This window comes from Siphateles boraxobius, unplaced genomic scaffold, assembly GCF_051911475.1.
Source record: "Siphateles boraxobius isolate OS27281-9 unplaced genomic scaffold, OSU_SipBor_1 16, whole genome shotgun sequence".
Classification (NCBI taxonomy): Eukaryota; Metazoa; Chordata; class Actinopteri; order Cypriniformes; family Leuciscidae; genus Siphateles; species Siphateles boraxobius.
In genome coordinates, this window is record NW_027508766.1 from 14,669,654 (window position 1) to 14,685,613 (window position 15,960).

The 15,960-nt window shown below is 37.4% G+C and overlaps 1 protein-coding gene across 2 annotated transcripts; it reads left to right on the forward strand.

Annotated features, from left to right (window-relative positions):
* Window positions 1–886: 886 nt before the first annotated feature.
* On the forward strand, window positions 887–15,444 carry ubac1 (UBA domain containing 1). Of its 2 annotated transcripts, XR_013204167.1 has the most exons (11): window positions 900–1,350; window positions 4,326–4,446; window positions 5,072–5,145; window positions 5,259–5,366; window positions 5,467–5,569; window positions 6,327–6,435; window positions 7,555–7,831; window positions 8,054–8,140; window positions 8,280–8,418; window positions 12,444–14,864; window positions 15,199–15,444. XR_013204167.1 is itself a non-coding variant. In XM_077231678.1 (10 exons), exons 1-10 carry the CDS (start codon window positions 1,213–1,215, stop codon window positions 12,557–12,559), a joined length of 1,272 nt encoding a protein of 423 aa, XP_077087793.1. In that variant the 5' UTR covers window positions 887–1,212; the 3' UTR covers window positions 12,560–15,444. The 2 variants fall into 2 exon arrangements, 1 of the variants encoding a protein (XP_077087793.1); XM_077231678.1 differs by having other exon boundaries at window positions 887–1,350; window positions 12,444–15,444.
* The last annotated feature ends 516 nt before the right edge of the window (window positions 15,445–15,960 follow it).

Consider the following 15,960-nt stretch of genomic DNA (forward strand, 5'->3'; position numbering starts at 1 on the left):
CGAAAAGCGAGCCGAGTCGAGGCGAGCCAAGGCGAGTCGAGTCGAGTCGAGTCGAGCTGGTACTGGTAATGGAAAAGCGCCATAAGTGTCCTCGTTTGTGAAAAACATGTTTCAGATACACAGACTTAAGTATTATGCTGCACACAACCAAAAATGTGATGTCCTCATATGAGGTCGCAGGGTCTCAGGAGGGTATAGCAAGTAAAACAGACTTGCCTTTTTCATGATTATTATTCTAGCTGAATTAATATTGGTTTGCTTCTAATGCTAATTTTATTCACATTTAATTTGTGTAAGTATATACAATACCAGTTATTAAACATTTAGAAGAACGTTTACTTTATTCACTTACCATAAATGTATTTATAGTGTGTGTCTATCGGATTTTAATGTAACGTTACCGCATTTCGGTCAACATTGTACTTGTGTAGTATTTAAGGAAAATGAAGTTGAAGTAACCTAGGCCTGCTGTGGGATACGAGTACTGCAATAAACACGTTGTAGAGGGTTAAATTAGATAAGTAAGAGAGTGTAAGGTAGGTAGACATCTGGAAGCAGTTTGGCAGCAGAAAACTCTACACAATGTTTGTTGTAGTAGTAACCTGAAGGTACAGCCCGTTCTTTTCGATGGCAGCGCTGTGCTGCTACCGCGTTGAGGATGGGTAAAGCAGCGCCTCCCATCCGAGGCTGTTTTGAAATTCTTTACTTTTATTTTGTATTGGTTTTAAAGAATTACAACTACAATTAAAAGGGTACTTTGAGTAAATAAATAAAAAATAGTAAAAAAATACAAATATAAAAAAGGCTATATTGAAAGTCTGGCAGTCTACAGCATCTGCATGTATGATATCTATGCTTCCACCAATCTCATTCAACAACCTCACTCACGCATGCGCACTGCTGCACTGTCCCGATGTACCGATTGCTGTCGCTCTCGACACGCATCGCAGGTGTCAACGGAGCAAGCGTCTTCTGCTGCTGTTGTGAGAGTGAGGAACCCTATCTGCCCCATCGGAAAATATTAGTCCTTCTAAGAGGGCGGCAGTACAGATCGGACGGTATGAAAATGTTCGAATGAGACCGTGAGCTAGTGTCTGTTGCCAGGGCAGATTTAAGCGTGGAACAGGGCGGCTTTCCGGACTGTAGACAGCGGGCTCGCGGAGCGTCTTCAGCGGTGAAAGCTGCAGTCCTGCTGCCGCCTCGGCTGCTACAATGTTCGTGCAGGAGGAGAAGATCTTTGCAGGCAAAGTCCTGAAGGTCCATGTCTGTACTATGGAGGGCACTGAGTGGCTGGAGGAAGTCACGGAAGACACCACTATAGAGAAACTAAAGGAGAAATGCTTGAAGCATGTAGGTCTGCCATCGGTTAGCTGTCACTGTTAGCCGGCACTGTTAGCCAACCCGGACAGGACAGGCCCGCTAGATTTTCAGAGTCATTGCCAAGTATTTTTAGTAACTTGCAGACGAGTCGACGGTACTATTTATAATTTAGCAAGCTGGCCCGTCACCTCCTTCTCTGTGGCTGGACTGTAACTACAACTGTCACTCTGGTTGACTAACAGTGTACAGCTGACTTTGACTTGTTGACAACCTCTTTTTGTTCACAATATATCTGTGAAGTACTGTAGTGTACACACATCTGTTCAGATGAACGTACCTTTACACATTTTTATATATTCTATGAGAATTTGATCTTTAAACTAGATGGTTTGAAGGTTGTGGATTCGTTTTTGTAAGCACTTTAGCATGTGGCATTACCACATAGACTGTACTGTTAGTCAAGCCTGGTTTAAGCTTCAATATGTAGTTTGTGCTGAAAAGTACCATGGTGTTAGGGTTACCCTGTGCATAATGGCACGATAATACCAAGTTTTATGGACATACTTAGCCTACATCATGCCAATACCAGTGTGTTCTTTGACGTACTTTGGAGTATCATGTAAAAAGCAGGATACATTAATTATTCAGTACCAAGGTGTATATCGGTATACCATGGTAACAATTGAAATTAACTGTACCATGGTAGCACAGTACTGGACCACCATGTTAGAGTGGTGGTGTGGATTTGGGGAGGGGGGCATGCTCACCTGTAAATACAGGTCCTTCTCAAAAAAATAGCATATTGTGATAAAGTTCATTATTTTTCTATAATGTAATGATAAAAATTAAACTTTCATATATTTTAGACTCATTGCACACCAACTGAAATATTTCAGGTCTTTAATTGTTTTAATATTGATGATTTTGGAATACAGCTCATGAAAACCCAAAATTCCTATCTCAAAAAATTAGCATATTTCATCCGACCAATAAAATAAGTGTTTTTTATACAAAAAAGTCAACCTTCCAAATAATTATGTTCAGTTATGCACTCAATACTTGGTCGGGAATCCTTTTGCAGAAATGACTGCTTCACTGCGGCGTGGCATGGAGGCAATCAGCCTGTGGCACTGCTGAGGTGTTATGGAGGCCCAGGATGCTTCGATTGCGGCCTTAAGCTCATCCAGAGTGTTGGGTCTTGCGTCTCTCAACTTTCTCTTCACAATATCCCACAGATTCTCTATGGGGTTCAGGTCAGGAGAGTTGGCAGGCCAATTGAGCACAGTAATACCATGGTCAGTAAACCATTTACCAGTGGTTTTGGTACTGTGAGCAGGTGCCAGGTCGTGCTGAAAAATGAAATCTTCATCTCCATAAAGCTTTTCAGCAGATGGAAGCATGAAGTGCTCCAAAATCTCCTGATAGCTAGCTGCATTGACCCTGCCCTTGATAAAACACAGTGGACCAACACCAGCAGCTGACATGGCACCCCAGACCATCACTGACTGTGGGTACTTGACACTGGACTTCAGGCATTTTGGCATTTCCTTCTCCCCAGTCTTCCTCCAGACTCTGGCACCTTGATTTCCGAATGACATGCAAAATTTGCTTTCATTCGAAAAAAGTACTTTGGACCACTGAGCAACAGTCCAGTGCTGCTTCTCTGTAGCCCAGGTCAGGCGCTTCTGCCGCTGTTTCTGGTTCAAAAGTGGCCTGACCTGGGGAATGCGGCACCTGTAGCGCATTTCCTGCACACGCCTGTGCACGGTGGCTCTGGATGTTTCTACTCCAGACTCAGTCCACTGCTTCCGCAGGTCCCCCAAGGTCTGGAATCGGTCCTTCTCCACAATCTTCCTCAGGGTCCGGTCACCTCTTCTCGTTGTGCAGCGTTTTTTGCCTCACCTTTTCCTTCCCACAGACTTCCCACTGAGGTGCCTTGATACAGCACTCTGGGAACAGCATATTTGTTCAGAAATTTCTTTCTGTGTCTTACCCTCTTGCTTGAGGGTGTCAATGATGGCCTTCTGGACAGCAGTCAGGTCGGCAGTCTTACCCATGATTGCGGTTTTGAGTAATGAAACAGGCTGGGAGTTTTTAAAAGCCTCAGGAATCTTTTGCAGGTGTTTAGAGTTAATTAGTTGATTCAGATGATTAGGTTAATAGCGCGTTTAGAGAACCTTTTCATGATATGCTAATTTTTTGAGATAGGAATTTTGGGTTTTCATGAGCTGTATGCCAAAATCATCAGTATTAAAACAATAAAAGACCTGAAATATTTCAGTTGGTTAGAAAATGAATCTATAATATATGAAAGTTTAATTTTTATCATTACTTTATGGAAAATAATGAACTTTTTCACAAAATGCTAATTTTTTGAGAAGGACCTGTATGTGATTTTTGTGGAGTAACACTACAAGTGTTTTTGAAAGAAGTTTCTTCTCTTATGCTCCACAAGGCTGCATTAATTTGATCCAGTAATATTGTGAAATATTATTACAATTTAAAATAACTGTTTTCTATTTTAGTTGAGTATGTTTAGTTAGTAAATAATTTATTTTATTTCTCAGTGTCACTGTCACATGATCCTTCAGAAATCATTCTAATATGCTGATTTGCTGCTCAAGAAACATTTCTTATTGTTTTCAATGTTAAAAACAGTTGCTGTTCAATCTTATTGTGGAATCTGTGATTTCTTTCTGGATTCTTTGATGAATAGAAAGATCAAAAGAACATTTATTTGAAACCGATTGTTTTTGTAACATCATAAATGCCTTTACTGCCACTTTTGATCAATTTAATGTATCCTTGCTGAGTAAAAGTATTAATTTCTTTTAAAAAAGCTTTACTGACCCCAAACTGAATGGTAGTGTAGCCTAGCCTATATATTATTTTTTTAGGATTAACCTAAAATAAATGCCCTCTAAACAATTTTTTTTTAGACACTGCAGAACGCACAATGCTATTTAAGTCTTTTTTTACTTAATCTATATTTTTGTCTCCTACAGTATGTCCACGGAAGTCTAGAGGATCCTAAAACTCTTACACATCACAAACTCATTCATGCTGCCACTGAGAGAATTCTCACCGAATCTAAAACAGTTGCTGAGGAAAATCTTAAAGATAAAGGTAATGAACAATTCTGGTGCATCTAGAAAGTGATTCTCAACCTTTTTGACAATAGTCAAAGTGTAAGGACTTTTAAAAGTATGATTTATGTAAAAGTATATTCCTTACAACAAGCCTGTAGAGTTTTATTAGGTTTTACTGTACATGACTTTTGCATAGAAAGCAAACATTTAAAATGAGACTACCTCATATATCCACGTTTTTCAAGACAATGGGAATTAAAATAAGAATCAATTTAGATTTTAGATTTTTTTATTTAATGGTTGTTTTGTCTTATTTTAAAAAAAATTTTATAATATCTTAGAGCACATTGGCTGAGAACCACTAATCTAGAGTATAACATTTAGTATTTTGCCTGTTCTTTGTATTTAAAATTCGCGAACACTTTATTTTAAGGTGGTGTAGTTACACGTTACTACATGTACGTACTATAGAAATAATAGTAAATTCTGCATAATTACAAAGCAACTAACCCGAAATCTAACCATAACTAAAGTGAGGACATACATTAATATTACCCAGTACTTTTTCGAGTTAGTACAATGTAACTATGTCAACTTAAAACAAAGTGTAACCTAAAATTCTAAGAGACACAAACCCTTATTTTTTATTGTTTGTTTTCTAGATTGCTTATTATTGATAAAGAAAAGACCTCCACTGGCTCCACCAAAAATGGCAGACATATCTTCTGAAGAGAAGGTATCTGGTGACAGTTTTCATTTTTTGGGTGAACAATTCTTAATGCATCCTATTCTTTTACACTTCTAAGATGTGTGATTGCAAAATTAACCAGTTTTTATTCTTGTTGACAGAAAAAGCAAGAGAACAAAGCGCCAGATAAGGAAGCCATCCTCAAAGCCACAGCAAACCTGTCCACTCGTAACACTGACCGTACTGTAACTCAGCACAACATCAGAGATGTGGGTACTTGCAGTCTGTTCGTTTTTAATTTTTTGCATTGCACTGCTTATGTTTATAATATATTGTTTTAAATGTTACGATTTTTTTCCCCCCTGTCAGTTTCAGACAGAGCTGAGGAAGATTCTGGTCTCGCTTATTGAGGTGGCTCAGAAGCTGCTGGCAATGAATCCAGATGCCGTTGAGCTCTTCAAAAAGGCCAATGGTAAGCTATGGATGTATGTATGGATAGACACCTGAATGGATTAAATCAATAAATCTATTTTCTGATTAAATAAATCATTGCTTTTCATGCTATTAACATGCTTTTCAGGCATCTACCATTGTAATTCAATCGCTGCGTCTGAAAATGCCTACTTCCATGCTATATAGTAGGTGGAAAACATTATGTTAGCTGAGTAGTATGTCCCAATTCATAGTATTCTTAAAACAGTTGGCGAAAAGTACCCAGATGACCTAGTACTTACGGAAAGATTCTGAAGTACACATTCGATGAACACTTTACTATCCCATAAGGCCATGGGAGAGGATTTTCAATGGAAGTGAGGGGATGCAACTGGTGCTCTATCACAATGACCACATGGCGGATGTAGTACATCTGAATTTCATTCATACTATATGCAACATAATATTTTAACGGTCTTGAAGTAAGTTTCAAACCAACTGTAGTATCTACTGTACAGTATGTGATTTCGGACGCAGCATATATTTTTGAACATTCCATATCATGGTATTATTTGAAGTGCTATAGAGCGACATTGCTGTACCATACATACGGTATATATATATATATATATATATATATATATGTATATTTGCATGGAGTTAGTAACCTAATTGTTTTTATAATTGTTTTATTAATCATTTCATGACCACGGAGGCCAATGTGCAGGAGTAAATTATTTTGCAATCTTATCAAATTATGGTGAGTGAATAATCTTCCTATCTTTCCTCTCTGGCAGCTATGCTGGATGAGGACGATGAGGACCGTGTGGATGAAACGGCCCTGCAGCAGCTGACTGAGATGGGTTTCCCTGAGAGTCGTGCTGTGAAGGCTCTGCGCTTAAATCAGTGAGTGCTCTCAGCTGTGGTTGTGAAATACGCTACCATTCAAAAGTTTGGGGTTGTGTTTTGTAAAGAAGTCTCTTATGCTCACCAAGGCTGCTTTTATTTGATCAAAAATACAGTTAAGCAGTAATATTGTGTAATATTTGCTGAGTTCATGCCATTTCGCAATTACGTAGTCTCGAGCTGACAACCCGCGACGTTATATTCGGAGTTGTTCACGTCCTCTGACTGGGAATTATGCGTTTCCTGGCACCACTATCAACGCCTAAATGAATCTACAGCGACCAAGATGTAATTACGAGCTCTACAAGGATATGAACACTTTTTAAAAGTTGAAATCTCGTAATTATGGTAATTAGGACATGGTGTGAATGCACCTATTAGAGTTGTCAAAAAGTACTGAATTCGTTACTAAGTCGGTACTGAAATTTTAAAATTGTGACGCTTTGAGCGCTGTTGAGCGGAATCATAAACGCTCTGATTGGCCATTGTGTTTACGCATTCATCGGATATGTCTGTGATTGCCTACAATGATCAACGCACGGGAGCGTTTGAGAGCACAGGGAAGTGTTTGAAAGGAAAGTGTTTTAAAAAACGGGATTGGGTGTGTTTGAAAGCACAAGTAGCCGTCTATCAGTGGACCGGTCCTGAGAGAGAGCCTGCTTTCAAACGCTCCCGTCTGTATCTGTGTAAGCGCTCGGTGAAGAGCGTCATTTATGCATATTTACAACATGTTTTTAAAGCGCTGATCATTATAGCCAATCACAGACATATCCGATGAGTGCGTGAGAACAATGGACAATCAGAGGGTCACATTTTTTACATTTCAGTACCGACTTGGTACCAAAGTCGATACTTTTTGACAACTCTAGGACCTATTATTACAATTTAACTTAATTGTACTCTATTTTAACATATCTAGCTGGCAGGATAAAGTCACATTGGCCAAAAATTACTTAGTACCCCACTGCCCAATTCAGTGTCATTTAAATTGTTATATGAACATGTGATAAAATGTTTAAACATGATGTTTTGAGTTTAGTGCTGAACAACATCATCAATGTGTCCCAGCTCTCAGTGGATTAAATCAGAGTCACTTACAACTAATCCGTCTTTCTGTAGCATGTCTGTGACCCAGGCTATGGAGTGGCTGATTGAGCATGTAGATGACCCCATGGTTGACACACCTCTGCCGGGACAGGACACGCCAGGGGCAGCAGCCGCTGCAGCCCCAGCCCCCGTCCCAGCACCAGCACCTGCCCCTGGTCTTTCCGCTACAGTTTTAGGAGCCCGTGCTCGTCTTTCATCCCAGGCCAGCATAGAGGAGGCCAAACAGGACGAACTGACAGAGATCTTTAAAAGGATCAGAAGGAAAAGAGAGTTCAGGCCTGACTCACGGGTGAGTGTCATGTGGGTGTCATGAGAAACAGAAGAAGAATTGTTCCTTTTCAAACCCAAACATTACAAGTTTCCTGATAAACTGACATACTATGTTAACAGCCACTTCAGAATTTAATGTCTTATTCAGGATCTTTGTAAAGCCTGCAGTAATTCACATAAAATAGCTGCTTCTGTGTTGCTGCGGTATAGTACATTGTCTCGTCTGTGTGTTTGTGAGCAGGCAGTGATTGCGCTGATGGAGATGGGATTCGATGAGAAGGAGGTGGTTGACGCCCTCCGTGTCAATAATAATCAACAGGATGCAGCTGTATGTAAACATTCAGAGGATCATATATAAAGTCATGTATATTGTGTTATTTCACCAGCCAATTGAGATACTAACTTCTAATTTAAGATACTAATTAAGATGTAACTTTTTTCAATGTAAAACCTCTGTTCCCACACAGTGTGAATGGCTGCTAGGTGACAGAAAGCCCACCCCTGAGGATCTGGACAAGGGCATTGATACCAACAGTCCACTGTTTCAGGCCATTCTGGAAAACCCCGTCGTACAGCTTGGTCTCACAAATCCCAAGACTCTTCTAGGTGACGTCTCTCCCTCTATACTAAGGATGTGCCTGAAGCCAAATACTATGTTCGGAAAAGGAAATGACGCATTCTACTGAGTCACTAAAGGGACATGGTGATGGGAAAAATTTATATTTCAATGGATTGGCGTTTTCTCACAATTATATAGTTGGGTAATTATATTGTAAATAATTTGTGGGCATCAGGGAGCGGCTATCGATATACTGGATGTTGAAATCGCTTTTAAATGCACGCTGGCTTTTTTCTTTCACTTTCGAATTCGTGATTACGCGTACTCAGTGTATTGGGAGCGGCGGTACTGACCACACATTTTACAAGATAAAATATTTGTCAATGACGCTCAGGATCTGTTGCACACCATATCCCCCGACATTGTCCTGTCAGTCATCTATCCTAACTATCCTCACGTGATAAGTGAAATTATGATGTGTTGCAATGTAACCAACAAACGCATCCAGCTTAACCATGTCCTTTTAGAGGCTCCGTAGAATGTATTGTTTATTATTTGGATTTAGGCTTTGAGCGCATCCCTACTCTATACTCAAATCCTCTTCTTCTTTTGAAATGTTTTGGTTGCAATTTATTTTGATATTCGCTTTAGACATTCTGTTGACTACAAGTAACGTTGCATCTACATGTCAAACTAACTCTCATTTAGAATATTAGTTGAGCATTTGTAGATTGTTAAATGGATAGTTCACCCAGAAATGAAAATTCTGTTAGTATTTACTCAACCACATGTTGTTCCAACCCCGTAAGACCTTCGTTCATCTTCGGAACACGAATTAAGATATTTTTGATTAAATCTGAGAGCTGGATCACTCCTCCATAGGCTTCGAAGGGATTGGAACTTGCCGGCCCCGAAAAGTTATTAAAGACATCGTTAAAATAGTCCAAGTGACTAAAGTGGCTCAATCTTAAGTTTATCAAACGACGATAATACTTTTTGTGCGCAAAAACAAACAATAATAATGAATTTAGTCACTTTAGTCACTCGGACTATTTTAACAAGTTTGGAAATTTGGAACAAGTTTCAATCCCTTAAGAAGCCTATGGAGGAGTGATCCAGCTCTCAGATTTAATCAAAAATATCTTAATTCCTGTTCCGAGGATGAACGAAGGTCTTACGGGGTTGGAACAACATGAGGGAGAGTCAATACTGACAGAATTTTCATTTTTGGGTGAACTAACCCTTTAAGGGTAGGGTTAATAGATTAGGGGGTTTGGGTTAGTGGAATAGGTTGACATAGTTGCAAAGTTGCGTATATTTAGTAGAATGTCACAATAAACCATCTAAATGAAGTGTAAGCAGACAGTATTCTAATACTGTAATGCAAGTTAGATGACATATAGGTGCACCCTTACTTCTAGTCAACAGAATGTCTAAAGATGACCATACAAATAAAGTGTTACTGATGTTTAATTTACAAAGGTTTGCCTCAACATGTCAATTCAAGAAGAATGTCTGTGAACTATAAAATTGTTCACAGTTCATGTTTTATAGTCAAACCACAGATGTTGTCGAATTATCTTAATTTTTTACCCCTTCAAATTAATTTTCTTCTAGTTTCTGCTGTGTTCTTTACTGTTGAAAAAAAAGATGTTTCTGGCTGATCAAAACATTTCAAGGATTTCTAGTCTTTATTTGGCTCCATCCATTTAGCCAGTGCTGCCACCACCATGCTTGATGGCAAGATGACGTTATCTGGGTGTTGGGCTCTGTGTGGTTTGTGGTAAACATAGCGCTTTGCTTCTAAGCCAGAGTGCTCAAGTTTCACTTCATCAGACCATTGCAGTTACTTCCAAAACCTTTCAGCTTTTGACACATGGGTTTCACAATCTCTAGAATTATGTTGGAGTTGCTCAGAAGTGGCTTCCTTTCTAGCACTCTCACAAAGAGGACCTAATCATTGAAATGCAGAAAACATGGCTAATGTCTGGACAAAATGTCCATTTTTAAGGCAAAAAGCTCTGCAAGTGACCTCTTGGTCCCTTCTCTTTCAGTTCTGTCTGGTTGCTCCATTTACTAAGCTGCCTCGAAGATAACATATACTATAATATTTCTATAAAGACACACTAGATAAGTGTACAGTACATTATACTTACAGTATAATCTCACACCAGCACCCCAAGAATTTATTTACATTTACTTTTAACATGTTGTCTTCATTAATATGACAATTTGTTCTTTTGCATTTGCCTATTACTGTATTATAATTTGTTCAGGTATTAATACAACCTCTGATGGATTGATTGCGAACTAAAATAACATGCACACATATAGTGCACTAAACAGTATCTGCTTGTTTTTGTACACTATATGTGTTATGAAAGTACAGCAAAAAGGTGCCTGTTTGGACTTCAGCTGTGCCAGGATGCATTTCTGTGGGGAGTTTGCATTTTCTCCTCATGTTATAAATGGGTTTCCTCTAGGGATGCGCCGATACCACTTTTTAAGGGTCGAGTACGAGTACCGATATTTTTTTCCTGGTACTCGCCGATACCGATACCGATGCCTGTTGTACGGGGGGGGGGGGTTCTCGTTTTATGTGGCAATTTTCTAAGAACAACACAATGAGACTAATGAACATATCAGCATCTTTATTTTCAACAACTTAAATAAACTTAAAAAAATAAATCATTCTTATTGTGCTTATCACAAATTTTCAAAGCCCAAATTTCACAGTGTCCAATAACCTCCAAAAGGCAAAACAAAGGACATAATGAATGTAATTTTTACCTGCCTGTCACAAAGTTGTCAAAGTGCTAAAGAAATCACAGACAACAAGACAATCAAATTTGTCATAAAGTGCCAAAGAAATCACAGAACAAATGTTTAACATAACACTGAGTAACAATGTAATCACAGCCGAAAGTGTAAAGTGAAATATTAGAGTGTACTATTAAATCTAGCAACACTATAACTGCAGGAAGAGTGTTCATAAGAATTAAGAAATATAAGCTAAGGATATCCGTGAGGTATCGGTCTTTGGTATCGGGGTATTTTTACGAGTACGAGTACAAGTACATGAGCTTGGTATCGGGCCCGATACCGATACCGATACTGGTATCGGTGCATCCCTAGTTTCCTCCATGTGCTCCAGTTTCCACCAATCCAAAGATATGCAGGATATATAGGCCATTGCCTTTTGCAGTTATATTTATTATTATTATTTTAATTTGTTCAAATATTTAAAGCTACACTGTAACTTTTGGCCCTCATAGCCATATTTTTTTTATTGTTGTTTTTACAGGTTTGCCATTTAACATGATCCATGGTCAATATTTCTCCCTCCCTCGACAATTTACTTACAGCGTCAAGCTACTCTCAGACCTTGGATGCGTTTAAGTGCAATTTTTTAAGCCCTTCCCTCGCTAACTTCCCTTCCTCTCGTTCACTTAGATGTACGTGTTTGCTTAAGTTGCAACACAATATATGTGTGTGTACTGTGTATAATTATTTTGTATATATAAATACACATATACTGTATGCATGTATATATTTAAGATTTTTTTTATTCATATATAAAATATGTATATATAAATTATGTATAAATATATATGCAGCATATACATGCAAATATTTCTTAAATATATAGATACAAAATAATTATACACAGTACACACACATATATTATGTAAACACAAACTTTTATTTTGGTTGCGATTAATCGTTGCCCAGCACTAATATATATATATATATATATATATGCATGCATATAATTTCCCGCTGACTGCTTTAAAATATAGATTATTATTGTAGGTTTATCAAAGTGCATAAAGTAAAGACACAAACACTCTCATTTATAGGATTTTGTTATTTTGTATTAAATGTATTGTAGCTTTAATGTGATTAAATACTTTTTGCTTTGAAATCCAAGACCATCGTTGAATCATTCAGCAAAACAAGCTACTGTATTTACAGTAGTGCACCTTTAAACTGTATTTTCAATTAGGTGCAGTACAGTCTGTGCCAGTTGTTGGTTGGATGTGGCTGAGGCATGTTTTTCTTGGCTTTGCAGCGTTTGAGGACATGCTGGAGAACCCGTTGAACAGCACGCAGTGGATGAACGACCCTGAGACAGGTCCCGTCATGCTCCAGATCTCCAGAATCTTCCAGACACTCAACCGCACGTAAAGCACACGTCATCTCTGGAGCAGCCGGAACCACAGAATAGGGGAAAAGGTCAAACATTTATAAGAGAAGAGTGTGTGTGTGTGTGTCTGTGTGTGTCTGTGTGTGTGTGTGTGCGCGTGTGCGCGTGCGTGTTTATGTGTATAACTGTTGTTTTAAGTAAAGTCACAGAAGATGAATGTAAAAATACAATAATGACATTTCACACCGTTATACAGAGGAAAATATCTATTTATAACTCCACACAACACTTGTACAAAAACAATATAAGCAGTAACTTAATGATAAATTGCTAACTTCCTTATTTAGTTTTTTATGTTTTAATAAGCTTTGTTTGAATTAATTTAAGCACATGCTTTATTTTATATAATTTCTCTATAGAATTGTACAATTGTACACAAAACACCCCCCCCCCCCCCCCGAAAAAACATCTCAAGAAACACTTTTGAATGTTTCTTGTGCTCAAAGATCAAATCACAACCAAATTATTTGACACTTCACATGGTACATTTGTCATAACTGAATGATACTACAGGGAGATAAACAATGCGTATTCAGTTATTTTTATTATCGTTTTAAAACCTAAATCTTTATTATGTAAGTTCCTTCCAAAAACATAAACTGAACGTACGTTAGAAGGGAAAGCAAGCACCAGCAGTTTGAAAGGCATTCAAGCTTTGTGGTTTATTTAACACTACACATGTTTCTGTGATGTTGTGGATGTTACGCAATAGCAATTTGCAGTCCCATAGATACGTAATAGATATTGAAATCTAACCTGATCCCTTTGTTCCTCTTATCTCTTTCATTCTTCTGATCTATAAACCAACTATTCAGCTGGAATCTGTCCAAACGGATGCGAGTCCGTTCTGATTCTGTCGGTTTAGAACAAAGCTGGTATACATGAGTAGTGGATCTTTAACTTCGTTTGCTCTCAGTAGCTCCTGCATCAGGGGTTTTCAAGTTGAAGTATTACAGTATCGTTTTATCCAATGTCATCATGATCAAGCTGATCTCACTCACATCCCTGCACACGTTTAACGTTAATGGAGGCTGGACTATTTTAGTTTGTACTAACTAAAATAAAATGACTTTTTTTTTAATGAATTGGTTCTACTATAGTACATCCGTTTCTACAGTATGTGTAAGTCGGTTGTGTTTAATGACAAGTATGAATTATGTGCTTAGTGTGATCGCAGTTCTCTTATGTCACTTTTTACAGTGCACTTACTAGTTTTTGCACAGGAAATTCAGACTGAATTCACACAACATTCTGATGTACTCTTTTATTTTAAATCATTTTGAAATTCCCTGTCTAAGGTGAAATTCAGGCATTCGGATTTATAAAAGAAATGGTTAAGTTTCCAGTCAGAATCAAGATAATTTTTTTGAAATGGTTCTGTTATGCATTTTTTCCCTTACATTTCGATTTGTCTCTGATAAATATATTACACAAATGCGGTCATACCAGAAACCAATTTTAGATTCATAGACAATTGTGTGAATTAGAGAATGGAATATGCTTTTTTTTTTTTTTTTGGGTCAAGCGTGGAGTGTTTTCATTCAATATTTGAATTGTGTTGGTGTGAAGTGTGTGCTCAGGGGTTTCTTAGCCATACCGGGCAAATATCTGCTATAGTAAGCCTACTTTATCAATACAAATAACAGTAGCTTAGTGATTGCATTATCAGAGAACTCTATGAATATATCTAAAAACCTACTCTTTAAATGAAAACTTTTTATCCGTGTGTGATTTATTTATTTTGAGGCCAAATATAGTCAATCATGAAACCATCCGTATAGAGATTACTGTATGTCAATACCATTTTAGAAAACCTCACCTATTACAAAAATGGTACACTATGTTCACTTCACTGTCTGAGTGGCTTCTAATGTACTTAAAGATTATGTTTAACACATTCAGCATTGGAAATCAGACTGTCTCCATTATCTTAAGGACATACTTTTGTTTTATGTATTAAGAGTGGTAGATTATATTGTTTTGGATGACACGAGAGTAAAGGCTTCTATGCAATTCAATTTCTTTTTTGTTGCCTCAACAGAACAACAACAGGTTTCAGTATCATGATGCATTTGTAATATATGAGTATTTGATGTGCGCTTTCATATCATATCTTTTTTTAAATTTGAATTTAATTTTGGTTTCATCATGGGTAAGCTCTGTAAAGTAGAAAGTCATATATGATTTCAGTATTTTAAAATGTTTGATGGTCATTCATTTACTATTTAGAAATGCTTATTTGGTTGAAATGTGTCATTTTGGAAACTGAATTGTAATTTTTTTAATGTCAACACCTTGAAGGAATAGTTCACTTAAAAATGAAAATTCTGTCATCATTTACTCACCCTCGAGTTGTTCTAAACCTGTATGAATTTTTCTTCTGCTGCTGAACACAAAAAAGAGATTTTTAAGAATGTCAGTAACCAAACAGTTTGTGGACTCCATTGACTTCCATAGTAATTTTTTTCCTACTATGGAAGTCAGTGGGGTCCATCAACTGTTTGGTTACCGACATTCTTCACAATATCTTCTTTTGTGTTCAGCAGCAGAAAGAAACTCATACAGGTTTGAAACAACTGTAACTGTGTGAGTAAATGATGACAGAATTTTCATTTTTAAGTGAACTATTCCTTTAAAAAGTGTCAGATTTTTTTCTCCCTCATTTAAAAAAGGTGATCAGGTTACAGAGGTTATGATGTCATGTCTTGAAGGTCTGGTGCTCTTGTGTTACCATTTTACTTTTGTGTCCTTGCTCCGTGTACAATTTCACATAGAGCCCCCACTGTCGGTGAGCTGAAATGTAACTTTTCTCAATCCAATTGTTGAAAAGTCTTTCATGACAAATAATTAAAAAAAAGTTTTGAAATCCCTGCTTTTTCTAATAATTATTACTATTCTCTGCATGTTGCAGTAAAGTCACCATAGTTCAGAAGTAGCCAAATGTCTTTTGCATGCACCAAAGCCTAATGTATTTCCCCTCCACCATTTATAGTCCCACATTAGCAATTTAAAAATAAACATTGCAAAACCTTGCATTATGTTAACTATTAGGGACAAGAAAATGTATTATTTGTCAAATTCGAATGACGTTTTAGTAATTTATGACAGTGTGAGTGAGTTTAATTTGTTGATTGATCGATCATTAATCTAGTAAATGATTTAATCCTCTGAATATTGCTGTGGTAATAGAAAAACATTATCCCAACAGCATACTGTTTCTTTTGAGCCTAATTCCTAGTCAAATTAAAATGATATAGTTGTATATATCACTTGTGATGGTATTTTGTATAGATATGGCCAGATGTGAAGTCTACCAATAACATCATAGTGACAGCACTACAGCGCCCACAAAATAAGTGACTTCACAGTACAGAGACTAGCG

What these genes read in the sequence shown, in the direction of transcription:
- ubac1 (XM_077231678.1), top strand. Translation starts at nt 1,213, where the DNA reads ATGTTCGTGCAGGAGGAGAAGATCTTTGCAGGCAAAGTCCTGAAGGTC. An exon ending in AGGAGAAATGCTTGAAGCAT is followed by an intron (nt 1,351 to 4,325) that starts GTAGGTCTGCCA and finishes TGTCTCCTACAG; the next exon opens with TATGTCCACGGAAGTCTAGA. An exon ending in GGAAAATCTTAAAGATAAAG is followed by an intron (nt 4,447 to 5,071) that starts GTAATGAACAAT and finishes TTTGTTTTCTAG; the next exon opens with ATTGCTTATTATTGATAAAG.